The following is a 26995-nucleotide window of genomic DNA, read 5'->3' on the forward strand; positions in this document are numbered from 1 at the left end:
GCAATCAGACTGCAAAAGCGCTGATAGGATCCCCTGAATCTCAGTGGCATCATCGCACTTTGAGAGAGGCACATGCAGACCAGTGGAGGAAGTCAGGGGTATCGCGGAAATGGCCATTGCAATTAAGGCCCATCTCTTAAAAAAAAAACCCAACAAAAAACAAAAACCAAAAAACCACCAAAACCCACCCCAATTAAAACTCACAATCAGAATAGACTAAGCTGCAAAACAACGTTCTTGCTAAGTCCATACCATCTCTATTATTGATACTGCAAGCAATGGGACTATAAACATAGTAATTAGTGAGGAATCTCCTAACCTAATTCAATTTAACATTGACTAATCTCTATAGCTGAACACACTTGGTTTACAGCTAGTGACTGATGTGTTGCAAACAGTGGTTGTGTCAAATTCAGGCAGGGGTGAGTTATAGCTGAATATAACCCAAAACACACATTGTGCTCTTCTTCTGAGTTTCAAAAGTCTGTATACATGATTCCCTAATTTCCTACTTCATTCACTTAATTCACTATGCATTTACATTATTTTTTGGCAAGGTTTCTTTTTGCAGTGGTTCTCCATTGTTTTCTGTAGCATGATTTGACAAAAGTTTCTCACAGAAAACAGGCCATTAATACATTGCAGTAAAACTATATTTTATAGAAAGCACATGCAGTATTTGTAACTTAAGTGTGTGCCAAATTCAAATTTACAACAAAGCAACAAGAGCAACTATTTTTAATACTTAACGTTTCTCATAAGCTCTGTTGTTGCAAAGGTCAGTAGAATTCTAAAGGCAATAAACCTTTATAAGCATAAAACATTTATCACTTAGGGAGGATTTGCTAGGATTATTGAGGGGCTACACAGTGCACTGTTAGTACATAAAAGGAAAGATTTCTTTGCTAAGAATTCTCAGTAATCTTCACTAATACATATTTTTGGGTGTCTTATCACACCCCAAAGGAAAGAAAGAAGAAAGAATTTTTTTTTGGGCGGGGGGGGGGGGAAGTACCTTATGTTTGTTTATATCTCTTTTGATAAAGATTCTGAATTATTAGTACTATATTGTTAAAGCTCATATGTATGTCCAAGGAGTTTACATTAATCAACTGCTAGCCACCGTTTACCACAACCTCAACAGAATATCCACCAAAACAAAACAAAAAAGATGACATAAATACAATCAAAGCAAATCCATTTAGAATGTGAATGACTATCCATGGTATTCATCCAGCTGTAATTATTACATATTTCAGCTTTCCTGCCTCTGGACAGTGGAGCTGAGCCTTGTTTGCTGTATCAGAAGCAACTTTTTCACAGGAAGAATGAAATTTTCCAGTGTTTCCTTTTTTTCATCTCGCTTTTGGTATGTCCTGTCATTTCTGTCTCTCTGCTCGCTTTCTTTTCTCTGCTCCTCAGTGGACTTGCTGGCAGGCTAAACTACAGAAAAATTTTAATTAAAAATGGTTCCTTTCCCGCTTAACAGGACAGAATCCTTACAATTCATTTCACCACAGTGAGAATTTTGTCACAGTCAGGCAAAGAGTATTACCTCAGGAGAAAGGGAGAAGTTTTCAATACTGGCTTTTCAAAGGACTCTGCTTCACTGACTTGTTGAAAATATCCAGGCTTCACAAAAATTGAATGCTCTATGTCATTTGTCTCTAATCTAGCTACAAAAATGCCCTAATAACTTTTATTCATTCTTCAGATAATGAAATATAACAACAAGTACTGTGGTCCTGAGATTCTAATGTTTACCAGGCTTGAGGGATTACTTGTTTAAAGGGTGAAGGAGAAGGACAAACTTCTCCTGAAGAAAGAGTAATGGATTAAATGTGTCTGACCTTTTCCACTTCGAACTATAAAAAAAATCTTTTGAATACAGGACTGTTTACAGAGCTTCTCCTAATTTTTTTCAGTTCATATACAATTAAAAAGAGAATGTTTCATCTCAGCAAATTGTATAAGGAAACAATATTAGATGTTTAAGGATCTGATTTTCTTACTGCCAAGGAAAACCACACTGAAAGAATTGAAGAAAATAAAATGTTCTGAACGTGTGGAATTATGAATTGTTCCTAACACAGAAACTAATGTGATAGTAGGGCAGATATTCAGGGAAGTTCATGGGAGTGCTAGGTGGAAGCAAGGTCTGAGGACACTCTAAATGGTGATAAGAATCCTTACAAGAGATGATGACACCTGGAGCTTTTGCTGTGGCTCTGTGTGTGTCTGGGTGCAGCAATGGCAAAGCAGAGGTGGTGTTTCTGTGTCTAAGCAACAACAAGGTGTGTGGGTGGAAGTTCTACCTGAATATGAAATAGAACTTCTTTACTGTGCAGTGACCGAGCACTGGAACAGGTTGCCCAGAGAGGCTGTGGAGTCTCCCTTGCTGGAGATAGTCAAGAACCATCTGGACACAGTCCTGTGCCATGAGCTCTGGGATGATCCTGCCTGAGCAGGGAGGCTGGACCAGATGACCCACTGGGGTTCCTTCCAACCTGACCCACTCTGTGATTCTGTGAGATATATAGATGTATAGATAGATAGAACATTTCATGTTGTTTGCTGAGCCAGTGACTTCTATAGCAGCCTTTGTTTCACCAAAAAATTGTGTAAAGTAGCCTACATATTTAACTGAAAGAATATAATTGAGAGAGTAGTTTTCAAGAACACCTTGTTTTCAGTCCAAAATCCAGGATTTTATGCAGCTACCTTATGGCCAAATAGTCCTTAATAGGACTACAACAGTATTGTGGGGTTTCTGCTCTAAAACTGGATTCTTTTTTAGCTCTCAACACTAACTGCGTTTAAAAAATTACCACATTATCTGAAAGCATAAACAACATGAGATTATGAATTTGGTAGTTTATGTTCTTACCATCTTGATGCAATCATTAGGCAAAATAGGGTCCAATGATAAAATAAGAAGATAAAATATCAGCATTTGCCCATGATTTGAATATCAGGAGACTTGTCCTTCCTGGATGCTTTCTAGGAATACTGGGCACAAACACCCATGAGCAAAAGGAGGCTCATAAAAGAACTATAATTTTGTGAAGATCTATTGAGGCTTAGCTCTGCTTCTCAAGAACCAGTTAAAAAAATCGGGGGAGAGAACAATAAAAAGGCCAAATCAACCATGTTCCATTACTTCCATTACTACTTTCATATTTTTTCATATTTAATCACAAACATGGATGTATGTGTTTGTACAGATTCCTTTGACTTCTGGGAATAGATGGAAAAATTCCAGTACCATTGAACTAGGCCATAATTTCTAAATGTTATGCCCCTTAAATACAGTAATCATTGCAAGGCACCTGCCGGATTGTGTGGGCAGAGGAGGGAAGGGGGCACCACACTGCGCTGGCACATCCCCAGTCATTACAAAAACAAGGGATGCCTGACAACAGAAAGAAATCAATGCCAATTTGCTCATAACTGGTTAGCAAAATAGCCATTACTTCACTGATTAAATCATCAGCTAACTAACAGGTAAAATTCAAAAGCTAATGGAAACTTCATATTGTTGCTATGTAAAATTTTCTCTATTCTGTTTTCAAGCTGCTGTGTGCTCTGGTGAAGATCTGCTTTGTCTCTCGGAGCCTGTTGCTATGGAAGTCACTGAAATATCGCTAGTTAAGCAATAGCCTCTATTTTCTAAACAAATAAGCAACTTCCCTCTGCAAAGGGCTGTAAGCAGGCTTTGTGCTACTCTCAGGTGTGCACTGCACCTGCCAAATGCTTTTAAGCACAGAGCTCAGCTCTAAGCAATCAGGTCACCTAACAGGAAGGACCAGCTAGAAGGTGTTGCCTCATGTGGACAGAAGGGATCTCAAATTTCACACTTCACAGTATTTCCAAATCAGATCAGGTCAACCCTCACTTCTGTTGCTTACTGGCAAAGAAGGTTCATTGCAAACATTGAGAAGTAGAGAAACTATGTAAGTTTCAGCTCAGGCAAAGCTTAAAGCCAGATGTACAGATCGATGGCATAGCCCCACGAACAAAAATGATGAAGCAAAAGAAGGTGCAATATTTAAATGCCAAACCACTTCTGCCTGTTAGGTAGCATGATAATACTTTGTCTGTTTGGAGAAGACATGGCAGGAGCACCACACTGCAGAGGAGGAAGACGTAAATCTGTATAATCTCTGCATTAACCCCTAGGGTTTGGGGGGAGAACTGCTAATATTATGGTCTTGGACAAACGATAGGGTCTACACAACCAGTGTTATCTCAGGTATAAGCTGTAGCTTATACATGCTTATATATGACAACATGCTGTAGCACACCAGAAAAAAGAGGCTGTATTCTGACAAAAAGCTGCAGATTTTACGTATACATGAACTGATTTCCATTAATAAATCTTGATTTGGAGACCTCTTCTGTATCAGAATCTTGTATTAGTATCTGGTATGAAATGACTACCAACACAGCGCCACCAGTAGAGTGAAGATACGAGGTTCCTTAAAAGAAGTATCCAATAAGAAATTAACATTGGCCTTAGTGATTAAAGCAGAAAGATCATCCTCCTTCCAAATACACTAAACCAATAATTTCTAATGACAATAATGAAATTATTTCACTTAGAACACTAATGGCAGGCATTATCTCCTCTGTTGCAAGTGCCCTTTAGGGTGCAAAGTGCTGGAGCACAGATTCTATAGCAGTTGAACTGTGCTGATGCTTTGAGACAGGAGGCCCTACATTATTACACTATTGGAGGAGCACACAAGCTGTAATTTTGATCATTATATAATTTCCAGATACAATACATAAAGCACTTCTGGAACAAGAGTCCCATTGCAGAACAGCTGAATCTGGCCCTGGATTTGCAGCACATGCATACACTCCTGATTAGACAAGGGGCAGATTTACTTAATGAGGAACATGCAATCTTACTGAATCTTTGAAGTGAAACCACCAGCTATTCCAAATGAAAACAGTGATCCTACTGAAGGAGGCCCTCAGCTTTCTGATAAAGTAAGGTGATAAAATTAACTAGATCAAGTGTTAACCAAGAGTTTCATAACAAACAGAAGATAGTAATTCATTAGGCAAAAACCTATGTCTTTCTTAATTCTTAGACACCAGTTTTATACAGAGGAGAGTTTCATATTTCACAATTCAGAAAAGTCATCATTAATCTTTAGCTCATTTACCCATTGCCAGAAGCATGCTTACCCCAAAAAACCCTTTCTGATGCCTCGAACTTCAGAGTGCTATAAAAGCACTTATAGCAGAAAAGGGTTCAAATTATGTCAAAACATGAGTGAACTATAAACTCCCTGATATATCCAGTAAAGAATTTTTGTGTTATTTAAGGGGGAAAAAAAAAAAAACCCAGACAAAAACCCTACCATACCAATTTACCTCCATTTAGGTTTCTATTAATCACTGTTAGACCACAGAAACTGGTAGCAGTAAGCCATTAAGGTGTAAATTCTGATGTCAAAACTAATCAGTACACAGGCAAAAACTCCTGTGAAAACCTAAATCACTGAAAACTGATGGAACCGCTCCACTCTTGCAGTATAAGTACATATCCATGAAAGTTCTACAAGCAAAAGCACGCTATTTTGGTATTGTAATACTAATTAGTTATAAAAAGCTAGATGAAATATCAGATTTTTCTAGTCGGGAGTTAACTTTCTGTTTCAAGCACTCTGGGGTACAATTCTGATGCTTCATGAAGGTGATAAGATAAATGCAATATAGCTGCACAGTACCCTCCTTACACCCCCTTTCAGCTACCTCAGGGTTTCTGGAGGGCAGCCAAAGCAGTGACTCCTGCCTCAGTTTGCAGACAGCCCCAAAGAGTGGCTCTGGGAGAGAAAGCTGAAGACTTGAGCAATGTTCCAAGACAGCCCAGCATCACCATGTGCACACCTCCACTGGAACGGGCTGGGTCCTTTGTTTTTAGCCTTTCTTTTCCAGGCAAGGACTCTGGAAATCACTCAGAAGTGCAAGGATTCTCACTACCAAGGAAAAGATGATGATCTGTACTGCCCCTCCTCTCCCACATTTGTCTTTCCTCTTTTTTACTAAGGAGAAGGGTTGAAACTTGTTGGGGGCCTGGGCCATCCCTGTTCAGTTGCAGACTGAAGATACAGAATGAGAGAAGGTGTCCACAGCTGGATCTTGGTGCTCTCTAGCTCTCTTCTGCCATAGACAGCCTTTAGGGGTCTTCATAGCAGGATATGGAACAGAGCACTCCTGAACTTGCCCTGACATAGGTTATTAGCTGAAGTGTGTTAAGGCATGTGGAGACAGAAAACACATTCCCTGAACTGGAGCTGGTCCTGCCTCTCAGGCTATCAGTAATGTTGCTCCTGCCAAGCCACTTGGCTATTTGAATCCTTTATATTTCCCCTTTTGACAACTATAGTAAAAATCTTTCCCCAGTATTGCTATAATACGTTAAGACATCAGTGTTTGCAGCTATCCGCTTTGCTCCTCTGCCAGAATTTTATCACTCAGCAGCAAGAATGGCAGACCCAGACAAGAACCTGCATCTCTGCTACTCTAGTGCAAAATCTGATACATTACATCTTTGGTGGAAAAGGAGAGCGCAGCAGTGTGTGCTTAACAGGCAGCTGAGGCACAGATACACATGAATGAAAGGCAGGGTAGGCAGGGACAGCAGTATCTTAAATTATGCCGGTACACTTCAGTGAAAGATATCTGTTAAATAACTCAATTGATCACTCTGCTATCTATATGCATCCATATTTACCCACAGTAAATAGGATACACAAAGTTATAATTCAAATACTACATCAGAAAGTCCTTAACTTATCCACCTTCCTAAATTACTTTTATAAAAACATTTGTTAGGGGTTTGTTTTTATGTTACAAACATTATTTTTGCAGTTTTCATTAACTAAGTTAGTTGCATATGATGTTGTGGTGACTGTGCACCATTCATTTTATGTCACTTGTACGCATTTAGTTAAAGAAATACTAGGAAAGACTAAAAATGGGTTTCTCAGTCTTCTACTGGACACTTACATTGCTCTTTGCAAAGCAGAAAAAACACAACCATTCAGTAAACTATCTTCTATTAAGGCAACGATGAATGATACAAAAACCAGTCTAAAACAAAGCTCAACTATAATAATTCAAGAACATACCAGCTCCAGGGGTTATATAGAAATCCAGATAATCTGGAGCAGGGAACCTGTGTTCCCACAGGAGGCATACAAAAAGCTGTGGTAGAGAGAAGGAAGCCACTTCATTTGTGGGAAGTCAGTAGCAGCTGATTTGCTCTTGGGCTCAGTCACTGTGTTAAGTCCCCTTTCCACCTACACAAGTAGGAAGATTAAGACACTGGCCCACATTCAGGCAAGGAGAGACTACTTGTTTAAGGAACCACCCCTTGGTAAGGTCTCTCTCTTTTTTTCCCTTTGCCCCACCCCCTTGTACTTCAAAAATTTTTAAGCCTTTAGAAATCTGAGTTCTGGAAAAACTGTTCTTTTCTCCTTGATTTTGCATTACTTTTTGATAGCTAATGGACTAACCTGAGAACAAAATCTTTATCAGCAAACTGAAGATCAGGGTTTTTTACTGAAGGTATTAGACACCATGGGATTTTCTGGCATTTGTGCAGACTGAAGGCGTTGTTTTAGTTTTGTTTTGGTTTCTTACTACCCAACCTATTTCAACTGGAAATAAATTAATCTTCCATAAATCTGTTTAGCCCATAACGGTAACTGCTAAATGGTATCACTGTCTTTACCTTGATCCACAAGATTCTCCATCGTATTTTCTTCCCTTGTACTGTTGAGGAGGAGGAGGGAGAGAGTAGCCAAGTGGGTGTCTGGTAGCCAACCAAGGTCAACCCATGACAGAATGCAAGATTGAAAAACAGCCTTCAGGAAAAGGAGTTCCCTACCCCCCTTGTGTGTGTTGTCTCTTCCTCTTGTTTGGTGTAACAGTAAAATTGTCACCACACTTGCCCCGAAAGTCATCACCACTACTGCTAATTTTTTTGCCAGCAGTGACCAGTATCCAACATTCAAACTTCTTCTTGTGTCTCTGATTATCTTAGGAATTAGCTTTTTGAAGTCACTCCTTGTTTTCAGCCTCTACAGCTTCTCCTGTTTGACCTCAGTTTATGCTGAAATCAGTACAGAACTCTTTAATGCCTGGGCACTGCCTAATAATTCAGCTGATTTAGATTTGCATGTAATTTATTAGTCACACAGAAAGAAAGGTGGAGCTAATTACTTCACTGAGTTTTTCCTTGCAGATAGAATAACCTATTTTCCTTTACTGCCTCCATAAAAATACTATCCTTGGACTATTTATATTATAATTCTGTGTCATTATAAGTCATTGCTGGGTTTCTATATGATTTTTGAAATGAGTAATTTTACAGGCAGAGAAACCAACAGACCAGGACACAAATCAGGAGGTTCAGATTCTAGCTCCATCTCATTTATCCCTTCCAACAAATGATTATTACTGAATTTTGTGATGAAATACCATATTTCTTCAGAATATTTGTGTTTAGTTTTAGGGTTTCTCTGGTTTTAATCTTGATTCTTCAGACTTGATTTTTTTTTTAGTTTTGCCACAGTTTTTTTAAAGATCCTGATTCTTTTTCACAAAATTTAATTTATATATGTGTGTATATATATATATATGTGAAAAAAAAGCTCTTACTTTTCTAACTATACTCTTACCCATCATCCCCTTCATCTTTACTACATATTTTTTAAATTGGTAGAGAAATGAGCTAACACACACAGAAGTCAGTACTTCTGATGAATTCAGAGAACTCTGGTAGAAGTCCTAAAGACTCACACTCTTCCAGACAGAGCTAATAGTCTGTCTGGAACAGCTCCCAAAACAGGCATGTTTTAACAAGTACATTTATGATTAAGCTGAATTGTGGAATCAGAAGTACGCAGAACTGGAAGGCCCCTGACAGGGTTTTAACTTTATTCAGAAAGAGAAACAAACACAGACAGGTGCAAAATCCTCCTAGAATTTCCTGAGGCACAGTCTTAGGCACAGTCTTATATACAAAGAATGAAGTTCCCTGCTGAACTAAGTGATCAGTTGTCTTTGTCTCCAGCCACAGGGCAGTGTGATGTGCAGCTGCAAGGGCTTCCGAGGGCGTGGGGACTCCAGCAGCCTACATGGCCCTCTGAGGAGGGGTTTTGGATGTCTGCGTCCAGGTGTTGTCAGCAGGGGTGGCCCCTGTGAGAAGAGGCCCAAGCACGAAGGTGAACCCATCCCATGTGGACAGAGAGCAGTTCCTTTCCACAACAGACCGGCCACTGTCCCTGGAGCCCAGTCCACCTGGCCCCCAGGACAGCTAGAGCTGTAGATAGTTCCTTTCTTTTCATGATGTGTTTCCCAGCACAGACGTCACAAGGATAAGCTTGTGGTTTGATCTCCCCATTACAAAGATATCCCAAGTCGCTACAGAAACAGACTACCTGCCCCCACAGGCCCTACTTGCCAAAGCATGGTATCACTGCTGTGAGAGAAGGTGGAAAGGAAAAGCTTTTCTCTGTTAAAAATGCCTTCGCCTTCACCCTGGAATGTGTAATACCAAACACAGCAAACAGCTCTTCTGGAAGAGGCTTATCTTTTCCTCGTGAGACTGTTTCCTCTCCCTCTTCTCCAGAGTCCATCCTGGGCAAGCAAGAGAGGATACAAGCATTCCCAGTACCGTACTATAATCAGGACACTGTGAGCTGTAGGAGAGCCCACAGGCTCAAGAGGAGGCCAGATAAATTCATGGGCTATAACTATACCCAGAGTTATTAAATACAAAGGCAACACTTCTAGTTGAGGAAGTACCTAAGCTAAATGGTGGAGAATGGGAGAACATCTGCAGGGAGCACTACTAGATGCTCACCATACTCATACCACTGCTGGAGATAGAATGCTAAGCTAGGTGGCCTGGTAAAGCTGTTCTTCAGTTCTTTTCATCACCACTGTTGAACAAAATCTATTCCAAATTTTATTGAAACTAGATAAAAGTCCTAAGAAAGCTGTCTTCTACGAAGCAAGTCCTTTGTAATAGCCTTTCCCTCTCCTAGCGACAGTTACATGACTATTATGTCAATTTTCCGTTGTCACATTCATACAACCTGCTTTGAAGGGAGAATTAATAAAACAAGTCCAGTTGTCTCCTGGCAACTGATTGTGCAAAGAAAATACGCCTTTCTAACACAGAGGCTTTGTGTAGATCAAATGCATTCTCTGAGGTTCTGAAAAGCATTTGGGAAAAATATTACAGCACAGGAGACACCTCTGCTAGTTATATGACACTTTCCTTTTGTTTTCTAGGTCAGGGTTGACTGATTCAGAAGGAATAGCTTCAGACAGCATTTAATTTACTTTTTGGACTGCATAATAAAAGTGTGACACCCAGAAATGATGAATAGAAACTATTGTCTGTCTAGTTAAATAGTTGATTCCAACTGTCTTTCCTCTGTTTGATTGTACAGAATCAGAAAAGTTACATTTTTTCTCATTTCACAAATGTAATTTTGTCCAAATGCCTTTTTTTTTTTAACTACTAATTGAACATGCCCAGTCAAAACAAAACATACCAGAAGAAAGAATAAAAGCCTTATTTTTACCTTTTTTTGCGATTTTACCATTGCTCTTTTACTGTTTCCTTGTTCTTAATAAAATTTAGTAATTCACTCCATAATCGGATTACCCAATTAGAAGATATAGTGTTTCTATTAATTGCAGAAGAACACAGCACACTGTGAATGTTTTCAGGCTTCTAGAAGCACTGAGATGACCATAAAATGCTCAGACTTAAACAGTACATTATCACAGTGCTTCTAACAATTTTATGTACTAGTTTTCCTTTTTTTTTTGTATGAACTTCATAACTTCTCCAAAGATGCCTGGAAAATGGAGGAGGCTAAGAAAATGACCTTATCTCTGTTAGATGCTCTCTGCACCGGCACATTGAATCATAATAGGTTCTGAACCTGAAATATGCATTCACTGCCATGACACCAAATCTCATTTTGTGATCTGTTTGGACAAGGACCTATCTTGCCTAGAACCCCATCAGCTGTCCATGGCTAAAGCAAACACAAGTCAGCGTTACTCAATCTAATTCTCACAAGCATAAGATAACATTAGATGGAAGCCAAACTTTAATCTAACCCTTCTCCTTCATGATACCACATCTGAACAAAGTAATGTATTTTGAAAGGACTTCTCAGGACCATCTATTTAGTGACTTACACTTTATTACTTCTGTACATTTCTGGATGTTTTACTCAAGAGATAAAATTTCAAAACACAGTTAAAATTTCTTAAGTTGTAGCATCATCATGACATATTTACTGAAGAGCCTTTAGAGATACCAGTATTTTCAATATATAGCTTCCCATCAACAATATTTTATCCTTCCCAGTTATCTATGTTGTGGTATGCTTTCTTTGTCAATAAAAGTTAATCTGAAGGAAGTTTTGAATGGCCTTTCTAATAGCCAGAGACAGTAATAACCTCTACAGTCTCACTTCAGAACCTTAACACAAAAAGCTGTTAAATGATCGTAATAACAAATAGAATTATTATTGTTGCCAAACATAAGGATCACTTTTATATGTAGGTTAATTATCTGATTTTCCTATGGTATCTTTTCAAGTTATATATATATATGAAGTAAAAAGGTTATAAAAATCATAAACATCAGACCAGGAAAAGCCACAGTGTCATTAAGTCAATCCATGGCTATTCTGTCTGAGGAACTGACAGAGCTGGACCTTTGGGATCATCAAATCTGTTGTTTGTTGTGAGCTGCGTGATCATATGGATTCCATAGGTCAGGATCCATAGTAAAATTATAGATGTTACCAAGCCCATCCAGATTGCAGGAGTGAAGAAACCTGTACAGTCACTTGCGTAGGAAAACTGGTTGTTTATAATGTTGAAGCCTTGAATCTGAAAATGAAGAAAGGTAGACAGATGAGTGCAATTAAGCATGGGGCGTAGTCCCTACTTTCAGGATATATGTGGTAATTACAAAAACCCACACCTTTTAACTATTATACTCTGCCCATTAAAAAAAGAGTGAGAACAAAATCCTCTGCAAAACAATCTCCTTTTCACCCAGGAAATTAAAGATGCAGAATCCATTTCTTTGGTAAGAAGTAGGTTTCCCACTTCAGAAATTTGTATTACTTTTAGAAGTAAAGTCCCACAGGGGACATGTGATCAGTATTCTGCAGTCACATAATCAGCATATCAGTATTCATTGATCATCGGCTCAATGACCACTTCAGAACCAGGAAACTCAAAGCACTCAAAGGCATGAGAGTTAAGGCTGCTCAGATCATGACATTTGTTGAAATAATCTGACAGTTTTAGCTCATAGCTCCTTGACAAACAAAACTCCTGGAACATACTTTAAAATGCATCTAATAAAGATGACCTTTTTTGGCTGAGTTTTAGTGAAAGTTCAAGGAGAAAAAAGTTGTGAAATCTTTCTTCCTCCCTCCTTAGACATCAAAGACTCAGAGCAGAAGGGAAGGCTTGCTTTATTGAGGTATGGGATATGTGTTGTGTATTAACTTACGAAACCTATATAAACTTTTCAAAAGCAGTTAGAGAAGTTTGTAATATCTCTGCTTTGACTGAATTCTCAATGTTTGCCACTGACTGACCTCCAACCATGTAATTCTCCTCAGAAAAATCAACAAATTTGGAGATATATTCTCTGCCTAGATCCCAATTGTACAAAAATAGCAACAAACTGAATGCCTTTGAGACCACTAACTTTCTAGAAATTTTGTTCAAACCAGTCAAAGGATTAGAAAACTATGAAGAAAGGGAAGACAATCCCCACCTCTACAAACACGCGCATAATGGCATAAGCACCGATTCCTTCAGAAGGAAGGGAACATAACTGGTGGAGGAAGAGGAAGGAAAGAATTCATCTGATCTCATTTTGATTCATTCTTAAAAATTTTATAAAGAAAAATGAAGACTGGGATTCTTATGCATTTACAGAATCTTTGAAATGGATGTGTAAGGAAAGCAAATATCACAAACCCACTGGTAAAGAAACAACACATTAAAAATTACTATTTTCTATACATATTATCAAATAAAAATTTTAAAAAATGATTGTTTTACTTCAATCACTTCTACCACCAGGCAATAAGCAAGAAAGCAGAAGATCATGGATTTCCTTTATGTGTTCCCACTCCATGATTATTCTATGGTTTACAATAAAATAAATGGAAAGCTTTAGTTTATTTGTGGTAATAAAAGAGTTTGTATTTCCTAGGAAAGGTGTTGGTACAAACTGAACAAATCCACCATGCTACACCAGTAAACACTCTGGGTTTGCATTCAGTCATGGCTCAGGTGCCTAAAATTAATGTTTATGTAATATGTGTTTTATGAGCAATGTCTGTACCTTCCAGAATGATGATTAATAAAACTATTACTGTATGAAGAACTAGGGGCTCTTTACATAATGTGAAGACAATTTTAGCAATTCAATGTTTTCTAGGCCTTGTAGAAGAATCTTTACAAGTCAGATCATGGTAGCTAACTCACAAAGACTGTCAGCTTTCATCAAAGGTTCTCGGACTTCTGATTAAAGCAGGATTAGTGAAAGTAAGCTGCAGGGCTGGACAACTGTTTGCACAGTTTTAGAGAATACATGTGATTGCAAAAGCCTTCTCTTGTTAAGCCACTGCTTTGACCACAAGTGAGAATGTAAATAGGAGTCATGAAATGTAGCTTGAAAGACTTACTGGCAATAAAAACAGAAAGCAGGTGACGATTTAAGTCATTTGTGTTCAAAAAACCGGATTGAAATTCTAGAAGACAATACACACTTCTTACCACATTTACAAGAACTCTCTGAAGTACTTAACAAGTACTTTATTCCATTTAGAAGAGCTTTGCCACTCCTGATTTAGAGCCAGAAATACTGAAATTTATTATTTTCATTCTAGTGGTCCTCTCCTTTTATTTTATTTTTTTTTTTAAAAACAGCATTATGCTTCTTGAACCGCCTAGGTGAAAGATTCAATTCTACATTCCTAAAACGCTATGTCTACTTTTAGGCAGGAGATGAAGAATATGCAGAGTTATTTTATTGTTTTTCTGAAGCTTTATCCTTTCTGTGGGGGTGTTAAGACACCCGGCAGGAGATAATAATGAGACTCTTAGCAGCATATATAGAGAAGTTAAAAATACTTACGCGTGGTTCTCTAGTATTTAAGAATGCAAAAGCCTTTTGTATATAGGCCTCTGCACCGTGGGAGTCTTAATTTTAGTGTTTGGACCAGTCATTTGTCTTTGTTATACAAGTCTGTATTTACTGTTTTTAAATATTTTTGAATGGACATTTCTCATCATATGACCTTTGACAAAAAGTTCAAGCAAAATATGCTGGGTTTATGGCTCTTAAATGCACACCAAACTTCTAATTTTTGAACTTTGAGATATTTTAGCTACAAAGAATCCAAATATTCTTGATTTTAAAGTTTTTGGCAGTTTTTCATAGGTTTCAGAGTGCTTCTAAACCACACATACTAAAGAAAAGCAGTGCTTTTGGTGGCAGCCTCCTCTTTAAGCTCTTTGACAAATATGAGATCCTCAAAAGGACAAAAGGTATCGTGGTAGAACAACCATTCCTGTAGCAACAACAACCAACAAAACCCCCACTAAACCCAGAGCAGTTTTGGTGCTCTGTACAGGTATGGTGAGACATGAGTAGTGACATCCTACGCTGTGAGCACGCCTGGACAGCATCCCACAGAGCTTCTTCAGTGGTAGTGAATGAGGCAGCTCCAGAACTGAAGTAAAAGGCTACACCAGTTCAACCTTGCCTTGGAACAAGCTGTGCAAAGCTTCCCTCTGTAGCTGTGACTGTCCCTCTATTACTGTGATCTAGCTTCCAGCAGCCAACACTGCAAAGTGCAATTGTGCCAGTTTGATTGGCACTGGATCCTGGTTTCTAATTCATTGCGTAACATTGACATGAAAATCGTGTTCTTCAGTTTCAGCAACAAGATTTTGTGCTGGCTGCAACTACTGAGCACATCCCACATGCTTTTTTCCATGCAACAGTGTTCAGGGGTTTCTAAACCTTATGCAATAACAAGACTGATGTTGAGATCACCTTTCAGTATGTATCAGTGGAAGGCACCTGGAAAAGTATGATCTAGGTCAGATAGAACTTGGAAATGAGCCCAGAATCATGACCTTCTGTTTTCTCACACAACAGAAAAAAATCAGACTGGGAGTTTTTACGTTGTGTTCCATCTTTAGGAAATGATCAGAGAAAAAGCCCTTTCTCAAGAGGAATTGGAAGTTCTATTGTCTGGACAGTGGAAGCAGCTGCTGTTCCAGATCAATAAGGAAGATGAGAAACCTATTACTTCTACTCTTGGTTAAGACCACAATGAAAGGATGCCTACTAAAGTTGGAGCAAGGCTTATTTAAGAAGGCAGTAATATAGAAATTCAAGGAAAAGACAGATGGTAAGTGAACACTTTGTAATTCCACAGGCCATGTCCTTTCATATCTTAGTGATGCAAAAGCCTAACTCCAAAGAGTTAACTAGGCAAAGTACAGTTGCATGGACAATGGTATTTTCAGTCCTTTACAAAAAAAATACCATCATAAGGAACCTTCACAACATTAGTATGTATTGCAACATGGTTTCTCAAAAAATGGTGAGACTTGATACTGGAATTTGTGCAAAATAAATCTAAGCACCAATGCTCTTTCTTTGAGATTGCCATTGTTTAAGCAGAAATGTTAAGTCTAGAGTCAGATTATTGAGATTTGGTTTGTTATCAGAATTATAAATACAATTATATCAGCATTTGTATCCAGTTATCATGAGGTTAGCTCATGTTTGACAAATAGAGTACAGTTTGGAATTATTCCTATTATCTTCATGATCTCTTTCATCAAAGAGATCCTTTAGTGCAATATTGTTTTAAGATATAAATGTTGTTGTTTCTCTGAAGTCAAGAACAAAGTTCAAAATAGTAAAGGTGTAATCATCTACACCTCACATATGTAGTCTGTACTACTGTAATAAATATGCAGAAAAGCTTTGTTTTCATTCAAAAAAAGCCAGCTGCTTTCCTTCTGGGCCACGCAGGACCTAGTACCATTCCTGATTGAAGTCCATGGCAAACCTCCCATTAAATTTAGTTGCACTGGGCTTTGTTTCTAGCTGCAGGAGTACCGACAGTCCATGTCACTGAAAACAGCAGCCACACTGAGCTGTACTTTCCTGGGTAAACAAAGTGCCAAGAAATCAAATAAAAACAAAGTAAGCAGCATAAAGCCACCCACCTAAGAGGCCCCTGTTTCCAAGAGCAGCCCAATTCATTAAACAGGCATGAGGACTTAGTCATTCTTTGCCTGATTAAGCGCATTTGGTTTAATTGGTTTTTCTTTCCTGTGGACAACTTCATAGTTTTGTTTTTCAAAGCTGTGCTTTCATGTTCTCCTTGTTCAGCAACTGGCATCTTTTGTACCCCTCTACCAAATAGCTCACCTAGAGGAACAGCTTTTCTTTTACGTTTCCCCCCAGGCTGAAATGAAGGTAAGGGCATTTTGAATGTGTGTCATTCAACACCTACAATAGTAAGTAAAAGTTCTTGGAGTTGTCTCTGAAATGGCAATGCATACTCACTTGCAACTTGGAAATGAAAACATCCCAATTTTTTGCCTCATCATTGGATGGAACTAGCCTTGCAGGATAGAGATTGCTTGTTCCCACCAGCTGACAATGAAATGAATACTCTGCAGGGGCAGAGATAGCAGAAACATTAAATTTAGCAAGCTTTTCTTCATCTTGTACAATCTCAACTGAATCTAAAGTGGACCATTTTCTGGCGGAGCCTTCATAGAACTTGTTGTTCATTAAAAACCTAGGAACAGAGGACAAAAAAAAAAAGAAGTCAAAAGGTTAGAAGGAAAAAAATTAATATACATTTGATAAAGTACTGGTGGCAGATAAAGGTTCACTACTGCTGGCTGCAAACATCACAGCTGATGATGACATGGCCTCCCATGTCATTAAGATGGTTGAGAAGTGAAGACATTCTGTGAATGTGTTTACTACTGAGAGTTTCATCTCACAAGCACAGCTTTCTTACAACTGTGGCAGGCAAGAAGCAAACGCAATTTCATTCTTCAAGGGCCTCTGCCAGCGCCATATTTCATCAGTTACCAACAGTTTATAACCAGAGGAGGAGAAGCTGAGAAAGTGTCAGTAAGACTGCAGTGCCTCTGAATAAACACTTCATGGGATTTTTGGAAAATTGCTTTTATGATAGGTACAAGCATGATAGCCATTCTAATTTATCACTGCAATTCTTTCTTAGCTCAAATGCCTAAATGGCAATTTCCTTTGCAAAGGTCTGAATTTGATGTAGAAGACAGTTTTGCCTAACTGGAGGGTTAGGAGGGATTGTCAGCTCTAGTTTCACAATTGGAAGTAGGCTAGGCGCAAAAAAGTATTTTCTTATTTTGAAAGCGTCTGTGTATGTGTGGTATTGCAGCAGTATCCAGCAGTTTATAATCCTGGAATTTATGTGTGTGTTACTACCAATGCAGTCTGAACAGCTCCCAACAGAAACAATTGAGAATTGAACAATACAGACATCCAGAAGTACATCCTGATCCTTTACAGATCAGGACTATGTGCTAATCTTTGCCACTTTTTATACTGTTACTTTTAGGCATTCAAGCTATTTCATAAGGAAATTATAAACCTTTCTCCTTAGTGTACATTTTTTAATACTTTAACCCTACTTGGTCAATGCAAGTGTACCTCTATATAGTTTGCTGATGATTTCTTTCGATTATTGACAGCAACAAAAGATTTAGAAGAGAAATCTATTTAGCAATAAATGAGACTTGCTACAAAATTAAGTTTTCTAATATGTCTATCCACAATGGGTAACACTGTATGTTGACTTTAAAATACGAAGTAATAACTTAGATGCAATTATGATTGGTTTGAAAAAAAAGTACAGTCATCTTAAATGTGTCACAATATAGACTATTTTATGTTCTATAGGGTATATGTATATAGAAAGAATATTCTCTCTGTAGAGTATTGCTTGTTTGCTCAAATTAGTTACTTTCAATATTGTGTCAACCACACAACATAGAATCTAACCACAAATTATACTTTTTTTTTTTTTTAATATTAATAATCTGTGGCCATTCATATAACTTCAGAATCCTCAAGAATTTCAAAATGCTCGGAAGGAATTCTAGAACACAGTGTCATTGAAGTGAGCAAAGGATGTTTTGTCTTATGGCATTCCTTATGTTTTAAGCCTGAGCCATTCTATCCATAAAACATTCAGCTGCAAGCATCAGTGAAAAAGAAAAAAAAATTTGAATTCCATCCAGTCCACATTCACAAATATATATAGAAAATATTCTATTCTTACACAGTTACAAAATTAAAACTTTGATATTATTGCTAGAAGAAAGAAACCTTTTCCTGATTTACAGTACAATCTGAACAGAATTTCCATGGTGTCCCAGTAGCAATGCTAGAGGCACTAGCTGAAAGCCAGTTGTAAACACAGAGAAGCTTACTTAAATGTTTATGCCAACCACAGAGGCCGGGTTTGGTCTGTACATTTGCTGGTAAGATGAGAAAAGTGGTGAAGAAGGAAATTCCTTGTAAACTGACCATATGAACAAAAAGTTTTATAAGGCCATGTACGTGAGTGAAAGGGAATACTATCTCTCCACATTACACCAGACTAAAATGTTGTGTTACTTGCAGACTTACGGGAATTAATATTCTAACTGGTTAACTAGTTGAGCACAGTTAACTTAGTAATACAGGCTCTTATCTTTAGCATTTTCCCAAACAACTAACAGTGAATAGCCTCCAACAAGCACACACTTAACTGATAACTGATGTAACTATAGTTCATTAAATTACAAGAAAAAAAGACATTCAAAAAACAAAAATCTATAGAATTACTTCATTAACATTTTCTCAAATGAGTGGATAGCAAATAGAAGGAGCACATTATAGCAAATTAATCATACAGAGCAGAGAGAGAACAAAGGTTTTATCTGCAGAACTGAAAGTACTTTGGCTTTTTAAGGAAATGTTACGTTCATGTTAACCATTAGAGACAATTATGTACATTAGAGACATTATGTACTTTATGTATGGTGGCACAGAAAACTCCTGGTCATGGGCCAGGTTCCCTTTGTGCCAGATAACTGTATGAACTCTGAATGCCACCACCACTGATCATGTCTCATGTGGCTAATCATTACAAGCAGAGGTATTTCTGAAGCAGAAGATAGCTAGTATTACTGTTTCAAAGATTCAAAGAGAAACACAACTGTTAAGCAAAAGAATTTAAAACATGTTTTTTTGGGTCAGCTCTATTCTGTTCTATACACTGAGCAACAACAGCAGTCAAGTATGTATCAATGTAAGTTTGGAATACTAATGCTCTACACTTCCATTCACTTGGACACTTTTTCCCAGAGAAAATGACAGACAAGTGCTCAAACAGCTGGATCAGTTTATGAGAGAGCTGAGATGGTGCTTCTTCCAGCAAAGAACTACTTCCCACTGCTCCCACTCCTGCTGCAGCAGCAGCTTCCTTTTCTAAAACTATCACAACACTCTACAGCCACTCCCTAACAGCTCATCTCCCAGTGCAAGAGCAGGAGGATGAATAAAACTGTAACTTTTGCTACAGAGAGGGAGAGGGAGGTGACAGCTGTGTGTGTGCACAGGCTGAAGCAGCAGTTGCAGCTGTTAGTGGGAGGTGGGATATGACCAGCTGCTCGTACGTGGGCATGGACTGGTGTTGATAAGGGGGGCAGAGTCTGGATCCCGCTCATGCTGCTGAAGTTAGAACCTCTTTTATTGATTAATAAACTGAGCTACCTGAACATGGTCCTCTCTGGCCTCACTTTCTGTCTTCAAGATAAGCTCTCCTACACTTAAGTAAATGGCCTTCACAGAGGCAAAAAGTGAAGTCATAGCTCTCAGCTCTGTTCCTTCCACCTCTTTGCCCTGCTTGTGTCCTGTTTGTGAAGGCAGACCATGATCTTACCAAGGAGTAATCTTGATCAAGAAATGTAATCAAAATGAACCAAAAGGGGAAAACAGAGGTTGTAATGTATGTCTATGGAAGCTCTTGACAAGAGACATACTGAGATACAGAAGGTGAATAAAGTGTTAGCAAATCATGAAAAAAGTCAATAGCTTGTTCTGGTTCTGTTCCATGTATCTTATTATTTGCATTATATAGCATGCAATACTGTATTATGGTAGCTAACAGAGGCCTAAAATGACACTATTGTCCCATCAAGTGACAATCCAACAGAAAACTACAAATAAACAGGTGAGTCTTTAGAATTATTTTTAATTTATAAAGGCTCTGAGGTGTTAGAGGTTGATACCAGCCAGCAGCCAAGCACACATTTAGCTGTTTGCTCATTTCCCATTGTCGACAGGACAGGGGGGAGAACAGAAAGAGCAAACATGAGGAAACTTGTAGGTCAAGATAAAGACAGCTTAATAAGCAAAGGGAAGAGGGGAAAAAAGCAATACAGAAGCAGTCACTCTCTACCTCCCACACCCAGGCCAATGCATGGTGAAGGTTCACGAAATGGTTACCGTGGAAGCTACTCCCTACATTCTTCCTCTATTCCATTTTACATTTCTAAGCACCTGTGTCATACATAAAAATTCATCGATTTAGACATATTTGTGTTTAAATGCCCTGAAGGTCTATTAAAAACCTGGATCACACGTGGACCAATGGAATAAATCAAATTCTGCAAAACACAGCCAGCCTATGCTACTCTTACTTGCTGGGCATGACAACGTTCAGGACCTTACCTGAGCTATCTTTTCAAATCCTCACCTATTGTGGAGCCTGAGTTTCTTATTCCAGCTTCAATGGCTGTTTATGCATTTTGGTATTTAGTTATAATGTGTTCAAGTAGAAGCACAGGTCAAGAAAGACTTTGTGAGTATTTCTACTTCTACTACAACAGGCTTAAAGGATAGAAAAATTTTTCCTGAAAAAGAAAGAAAATGTGAACCATTCACCTTTTGTACTATTTTTCTTTAAATTACAGTTAGTCTGTCTGCAGAGTTGCTTCAAATTTCTTCTCTCCAGATGCAACTCAGATTCATGACCACATTAAATTTTTCATCCAATAACTAATTAAAATCATAATTCTTTTAATAAACAGATGGCTAAACGTAAATAATCCTCACTAAATCCATGTGTGTACTAACATCACATTTGATCTTCTGCCAGCTGCAGCAAACAAAATCTAAGATAAATGTTTCAGAGGATTTTGTTTCTATAGTAGTGTCTCAAGGTTTGCAATTTGCTGTTGTACAGTTAAGTGAAGCCTTCTGACTGCTGAAGAAACAACACCTTTAAGATCTAGCAGTAAACTAGTTTTGAAGCACAGTGCCATGCTCCATAGGATGCTTTGTGAATTACACTATTTTGTTGGAACTCTAATTTTACTAGAAAGGATGATATTATGCTGAGGACAGCCATATTCAGGACAAAGGTAGGAAACAACCAGATTCATTCATAGAGAAAGAAATTACAGCAGACCAGCTAAGACTTGTGCTAGGATATGTAAAGATGAAGAATGAGAATCAGAGCAGTGTTTTGGAGGGTCTGTCTCTATCAGAGTGGGACAGGAGCAGTAAAGAGCAGACACAAGTGCATCATGGCAGCACCAGAGAAAGTGATATTTTGGGATTTGTAGTAAAAGGAAAAATACAACTTGGGTATAGTCTTGGTTTGAGATCAGTATTTTTTGAATGGGATCCAAGGAAAATATTTTTTTAATTCCCCATGGTGTTTAGGGAACATGTCCCTTTGATAATTCACAATATTGAGACCAAGGCATGCTTGACACCATCACCAAGGACAAGTCTCTGGGATCCTATACACAGCTAACTTTAATAGTAAAAAAAGTAAAAATACTATACTAACAGCAATCTTATCTGTACATTATGTTCTTCCACGAAGCTCTAGATGTTTGAGGGAGAAGGGAGATGCTAAATAACAGTTTAAGTCTGGTTTTTTGCCACCTGTCATGATCTCTGATAATGACTGCAAGTGTCTCTATGCACTCTGAATACTACTTCAAACACATCACTGACTCTCCTCTACACAAGTTCTTCTGGGGTCCTTTTACCTAAACACAGGATGTCCTTCTGTCTCAGTGTAAATAATGGCATTTATTCACTTGAGCATTCATCTGGACAGGCTGGATTGATGTGCCAGGGCCAATGGTATCAGGTTCAACAAGGCCAAGTGCCAGGGCCAATGGTATCAGGTTCAACAAGGCCAAGTGCCAGGTCCTGCCCTTGGGTCACAACAAACCCAGGCAGCGCTACAGGCTCAGGGCAAAGTGGCTGCAAAGATGCCCACTGGAAAAGGACGTGGGGGTGCTGGTCAACAGCAGCTGAACATGACTCAGCCTGTGCCCAAGTGGTCAAGAAGGCCAATGGCATCCTGGCCTGGATCAGCAACAGTGCGGCCAGCAGGACCAGGACAGTGATTGTCCCTCTGTACTTGGCACTGGTGAGGTCACACCTCAAATCCTGTGTCCAGTTCTGGGCCCCCTCACTCCAAGAAAGACATTGAGGGGCTGGAGCTTGTCCAGAGAAGGGCGATGGAGCTGGGGAGGCATCTGGAGCACAAGTCCTATGAGGAGGGGCTGAGGGAGCTGGGGGTGTTTAGCCTGGAGATGAGGAAGCTTATGGCGGGCCTTATCACTCTCTACAACGTGACAGGAGGTTGTAGTGAGGTGGGGGTTCGTTTTGTCTCCCCAGTAAGAAGCCACAGGACAAGAGGAAATGGCTTCAAATTGCACCAGGGAGGTTTAGGTTGAATATTAGATAAAATTTCTTCAGCTAAAGGGTTGCCAAGCCTTGGAATAGGTTGCCCAGGGAAGTGGCTTTGTCTCCATCCCTGAAGATATCTAAAAGATGTCGCACTTAGGACATAGTTTAGTGGTGGACTTGGCAGCACTGGGTTAAAGGTTGGATTCAGTGATCACAGAGATATTTTTCAACACAAATGATTCCATGATTCTCCCTTTGATTTTTCTTCACAGGTCTTCCAATTCCCTAGCTTTTCTTCCCTCTTGTCATGGTAGGAGAAATACAGTCTTGTATTGCATCCATGGAGCAAAAAGGACTTTTTAAGACTTTTTGCACCCCTCATTAACCACAAGCTCGCACTAATAGAGTGCACTGGCAACCCACATTAGTACTCAATCCAGCCCTGGCTATGCAGGTAGACTTCAGCTGCTAGAGGTTCTTACAAATCACAATTAGATTCACCTGAGAGAGGACTGTGGCCCGATCCTATCAGTAAAACAGGAAGCTGCATATACCAGTACCTTACAGTATGGATGTTTGCCTACAATATTTTTTCAGAACTTTGCCTGAGCACATGAATATATTCTCTGTATAAAGACTGTATTATTGTTTTCCTGCATAGTGACTCCTCAGAAGAGAAAGAAAATAACAAATTCAAAAATATCTTCATTTAACTCCTCCCCTTTTTTTTTTGCTCCTAATTTATTAACAGGCATTGTAAACCACAAAAGATCTATTTAAAATAAATCGTAAGTTACCTTATCTCTAGGCTGCTGATTCCATTCACTGGTTTTGTGTATTTTAATGACAGTCTAAGAATAAGAAACAGATTTTTAATGTTAGAGTAGTCAGCTTAAATTAGATCATTGTGACATTTCAATTTGAGGGAATATTCTAAATCAGTAGGCAATTACAGAAGTCATATAGCAAAGGTTCAGTACACAGAAAAATATGACTAAATATTTCTAGGGTTTTATTTACCCAAGAGCAGGTGCTTCAAAGTAAAGGAAAACAGAGATCATGTTTCACTAATGTACTTCTAGCTGAATTACTACCTCCTAACTGGCAATACTCCCCTTCAAGAGAATGAAGTTATGATCTCATTAATGCCAGTGGAGATTTTTGTGACTGTGAGATCAGACACAGGGAAACCTGTCTGGATCAAATACAAACAAACAAGGAAGTAAGGAACATAAGAAGAAAAAGACTGAAACTAAGAGGCCTCTTCTGAACAATTTTTGTGGTCTTGACTTAACTTTTTTCTTCTAAGAATACAATTTTTTTTTTAAATTTTGGATGCTTTAGAAGAAGAAAATTAAAATAGCACTAATTTTACATTGTAACACTTCTGATAGTTTTCAGAATCGCACGCATAATGATGTGAAATTTCTTGTGCTACTCACGTTGTGTTGCTGTCTGAGCACTCAGAGGCAGAAATATCCACATTCTGTGTTACAAATGTTGCATTTGTCAAATCTATTAAAACTGAACTGCTGGCTTTGAGGCTGAAATTACTAGCATAAAAAAGGATGCATGTATGGTTTCCAGTGGTCACATTCAGAGGAGGATATGATAAACTGTCTTCTTCCTCAGCAGCCATTAATTGTCGTCTTAATTCTGTCACCACATCAGTTCTTCTAGAAATCTGGAATAACAGCACATTAACAATTCATCCCTTTGTAAGAGTAATTTCAATTGAAAACAGCCCTTCACCATTCTGTACCATGAGCACCCAGTCTTAAACCCCCAATCAACCTCAATATTTATTATTGTCTGTTTGTTTAACTGGTGGTGTGAAGGCTAATGAGGTAATGTTAACCTAGGTTCCTATGGCCAAGTATCCACACGTGAAAACAAGCACCACGGAATTCAGGCAAATGAATGTAAACCATGTTGGTAGTGTTGCCTTAAGATAGTAGTATTCATTTGTGCTAACAGGTAGAAGAATTATTTTTTTTCCCCAGAAGAATATACTGAAAGAAATTTAAGGTTTTTTTCTGCAATACAATCATAAGAAAATTTCAACTTACAAAATTTCAAGTTCAGTGACACTCTTCCCTTAAGCAACAATAATGGTTTTTGCAGTCTTCCATTTTAACAAGCATGAGAGCAGTCTACTTAGCTACAGCAAACTTATTTTTAGACTCTTCTGATGGCTTCTGGAAAAAGAAGACCTTTGCTCATTTGGCTGATGTGTTGAACTCCTACAAGAGACACATCTGCTTTTAGGATATTTCCAGGAATTACATTTAGTAGGTAATGATTTTAAAAAATGTGCCCAGGGCGTCCTTGGTAAAGCAGCCCCACGGATATCAACAGTTAAAGCAACCTTACCTGTTCTTATCTTACTCCTCATTTCTTATTCAATTCATATCTGGGATATTCCACCTATTTTTGAGTCCCATGTCAGCTTTACAACTTTGTATGCTACAAGTGGCCTCTACCCTTGTATAACTTTAGGGTACAAGAAATGAAAGGCATCACAACGGTTACAAGAACTGTAATTAGGTGGAGCTATTGCCCAGAACTACTTTCCATGGGTTTAAAGACAGTCAAGGACCATTTTCTGGTCTGAAATAGAGACTATAATATCACTTTATAACCTGGATGTGGAGAGGAGCCCCAGAAGGTTCTGTCACCTTAATGGCTGCTCTGTAAACACCACTGGCCATCTGTTACTTACAGCTCGTCTTTGCAGGTACCTCATTCTATCAGTTAAGCAGAATGGGCTGCATTAAAACCCTCTGACTACATGCTCCAGTAAAGAATGCAATCGTCCCCTCCCATACATGCATACTTTATGAATTTCTTTTCAATTCAGAGTAGTGCCTTTTCAAATACAACAGAACAAGCATTATTTTAAATGAATACCATTTTCTTAAAAAGAACAGGGTACAACAAAAGAAAATATTCAACTTTTGATATAAAACTTTAAATCTTGCCTTAGGCTTTCCTGAAATGTAATCATTTTATTTCAAACTGAGAGGAAAAGCTGAAGTCTAAATTATATCCTGTCTAACTATTGACTTCACTATGTGGGCCCCATGTATCATCTAAAGAGGGCTTTAAAAACCACCTGCTAACAGGTGAAAAGAATGCTACATTGGATACTGTGATTGGGATAACTTGGGGGATTAGGCTGAAGTACCTTAAAATAAAAAGAATGCTATTAAAATATAATCATAAGACTACAGCTTTATTTCTGTTGCTCTCTGAGCAGTACTTTGCCATGAGGCTCTTACATAGAGATTCCCTTCTCTCTCTCAGAAAGCATATGAATCAAAAGATTGTAAACCTGGAAAGAAGGGCTTTCAGGAACAAAAAAATCCACTAGTTTGATAGGAATAGGCAGGTCCATCAGGTCAATGCAGGGCTCTGAAGCTGGAGTCAGTGGAGAAATTTTGTGTTTGTTGACCATGGGCTGATCTACTCAACACGTGGTCCACTGACACCTGCCAGGATGCACCTGTCTCAGAGGGGAAAAGGAGCTCTAGCACGGGAGCTACTGGGGCTTGACAACAAAGCTTTAAATGAGCTTGGAAGGGAGAAAGGCACAAAACCAGGGTGTCCAGTGATGAGCAATGAGATAGTGTGCCAAAATTTGGGGAAATGAGCACTAATGGGATCCCTCAATCTGCTTCCAACTCAGCATATTCTGTGATTCTGTGAATTAAGCACACTCGAAGTCAGAGATTTTAAAAAATTTAGTCTTCAGGCTGGAAGGAGGATCTCTGAAACAGCCCAGCCTGGGACCCACTGGAGACCAGAGGGCAGCAGTTGCTCCTTCCAGGTGACTGCAATCCACTATGTCCCTGCTTTGCTGTTCAAGGAACATTTTCTTTTTCTTTTGTTGCTGCACAAACATGAGCTTACTGAATTAAAATCATTCTCTGATGACATATATTTCGTGCTAAACTATAAATTACAAGACACTTCCTTGACAAATGGATTACATTTACACTGAATTACTGTAAATCAAATTAGATTATTTAGGAACAATACATCGTGGAAGCATTGCCAATCATTAAACCATATTTAATTCTGTTATTTAGTGTGCCCTTCTCCTTCACCTAATCTGAACTG

The 26995-nt window shown here is 38.6% G+C and overlaps 2 protein-coding genes across 2 annotated transcripts in view; both read right to left on the reverse strand.

Moving 5' to 3' along the window:
* The window catches only part of SLC13A1 (solute carrier family 13 member 1), a 50293-nt gene extending 39396 nt beyond the window's left edge, over window positions 1-10897 (reverse strand). Inside the window, exon 1 of the mRNA XM_042018171.1 lies at window positions 7146-10897. The gene's annotated coding sequence lies outside the window, so the exon portion shown is untranslated. The remainder of the gene's footprint in view (window positions 1-7145) is intronic.
* A 334-nt stretch (window positions 10898-11231) lies between these two features.
* The window catches only part of LOC121659727 (V-type proton ATPase subunit S1-like), a 50962-nt gene continuing 35198 nt past the window's right edge, over window positions 11232-26995 (reverse strand). Inside the window, exons 7-10 of the mRNA XM_042018172.1 lie at window positions 24316-24557; window positions 23671-23724; window positions 16679-16916; window positions 11232-11946 (exon numbers count right to left, since the gene is read on the reverse strand). Coding sequence (XP_041874106.1) covers window positions 11737-11946; window positions 16679-16916; window positions 23671-23724; window positions 24316-24557 — 744 coding nt within the window. The 3' untranslated portion in view covers window positions 11232-11736. The remainder of the gene's footprint in view (window positions 11947-16678; window positions 16917-23670; window positions 23725-24315; window positions 24558-26995) is intronic.

Source organism: Corvus kubaryi, unplaced genomic scaffold (genome assembly GCF_017639235.1).
Source record: "Corvus kubaryi isolate FWS band 111438036 unplaced genomic scaffold, C.kubaryi_AGA036_p1.0 137, whole genome shotgun sequence".
Lineage (NCBI taxonomy): Eukaryota > Metazoa > Chordata > Aves > Passeriformes > Corvidae > Corvus > Corvus kubaryi.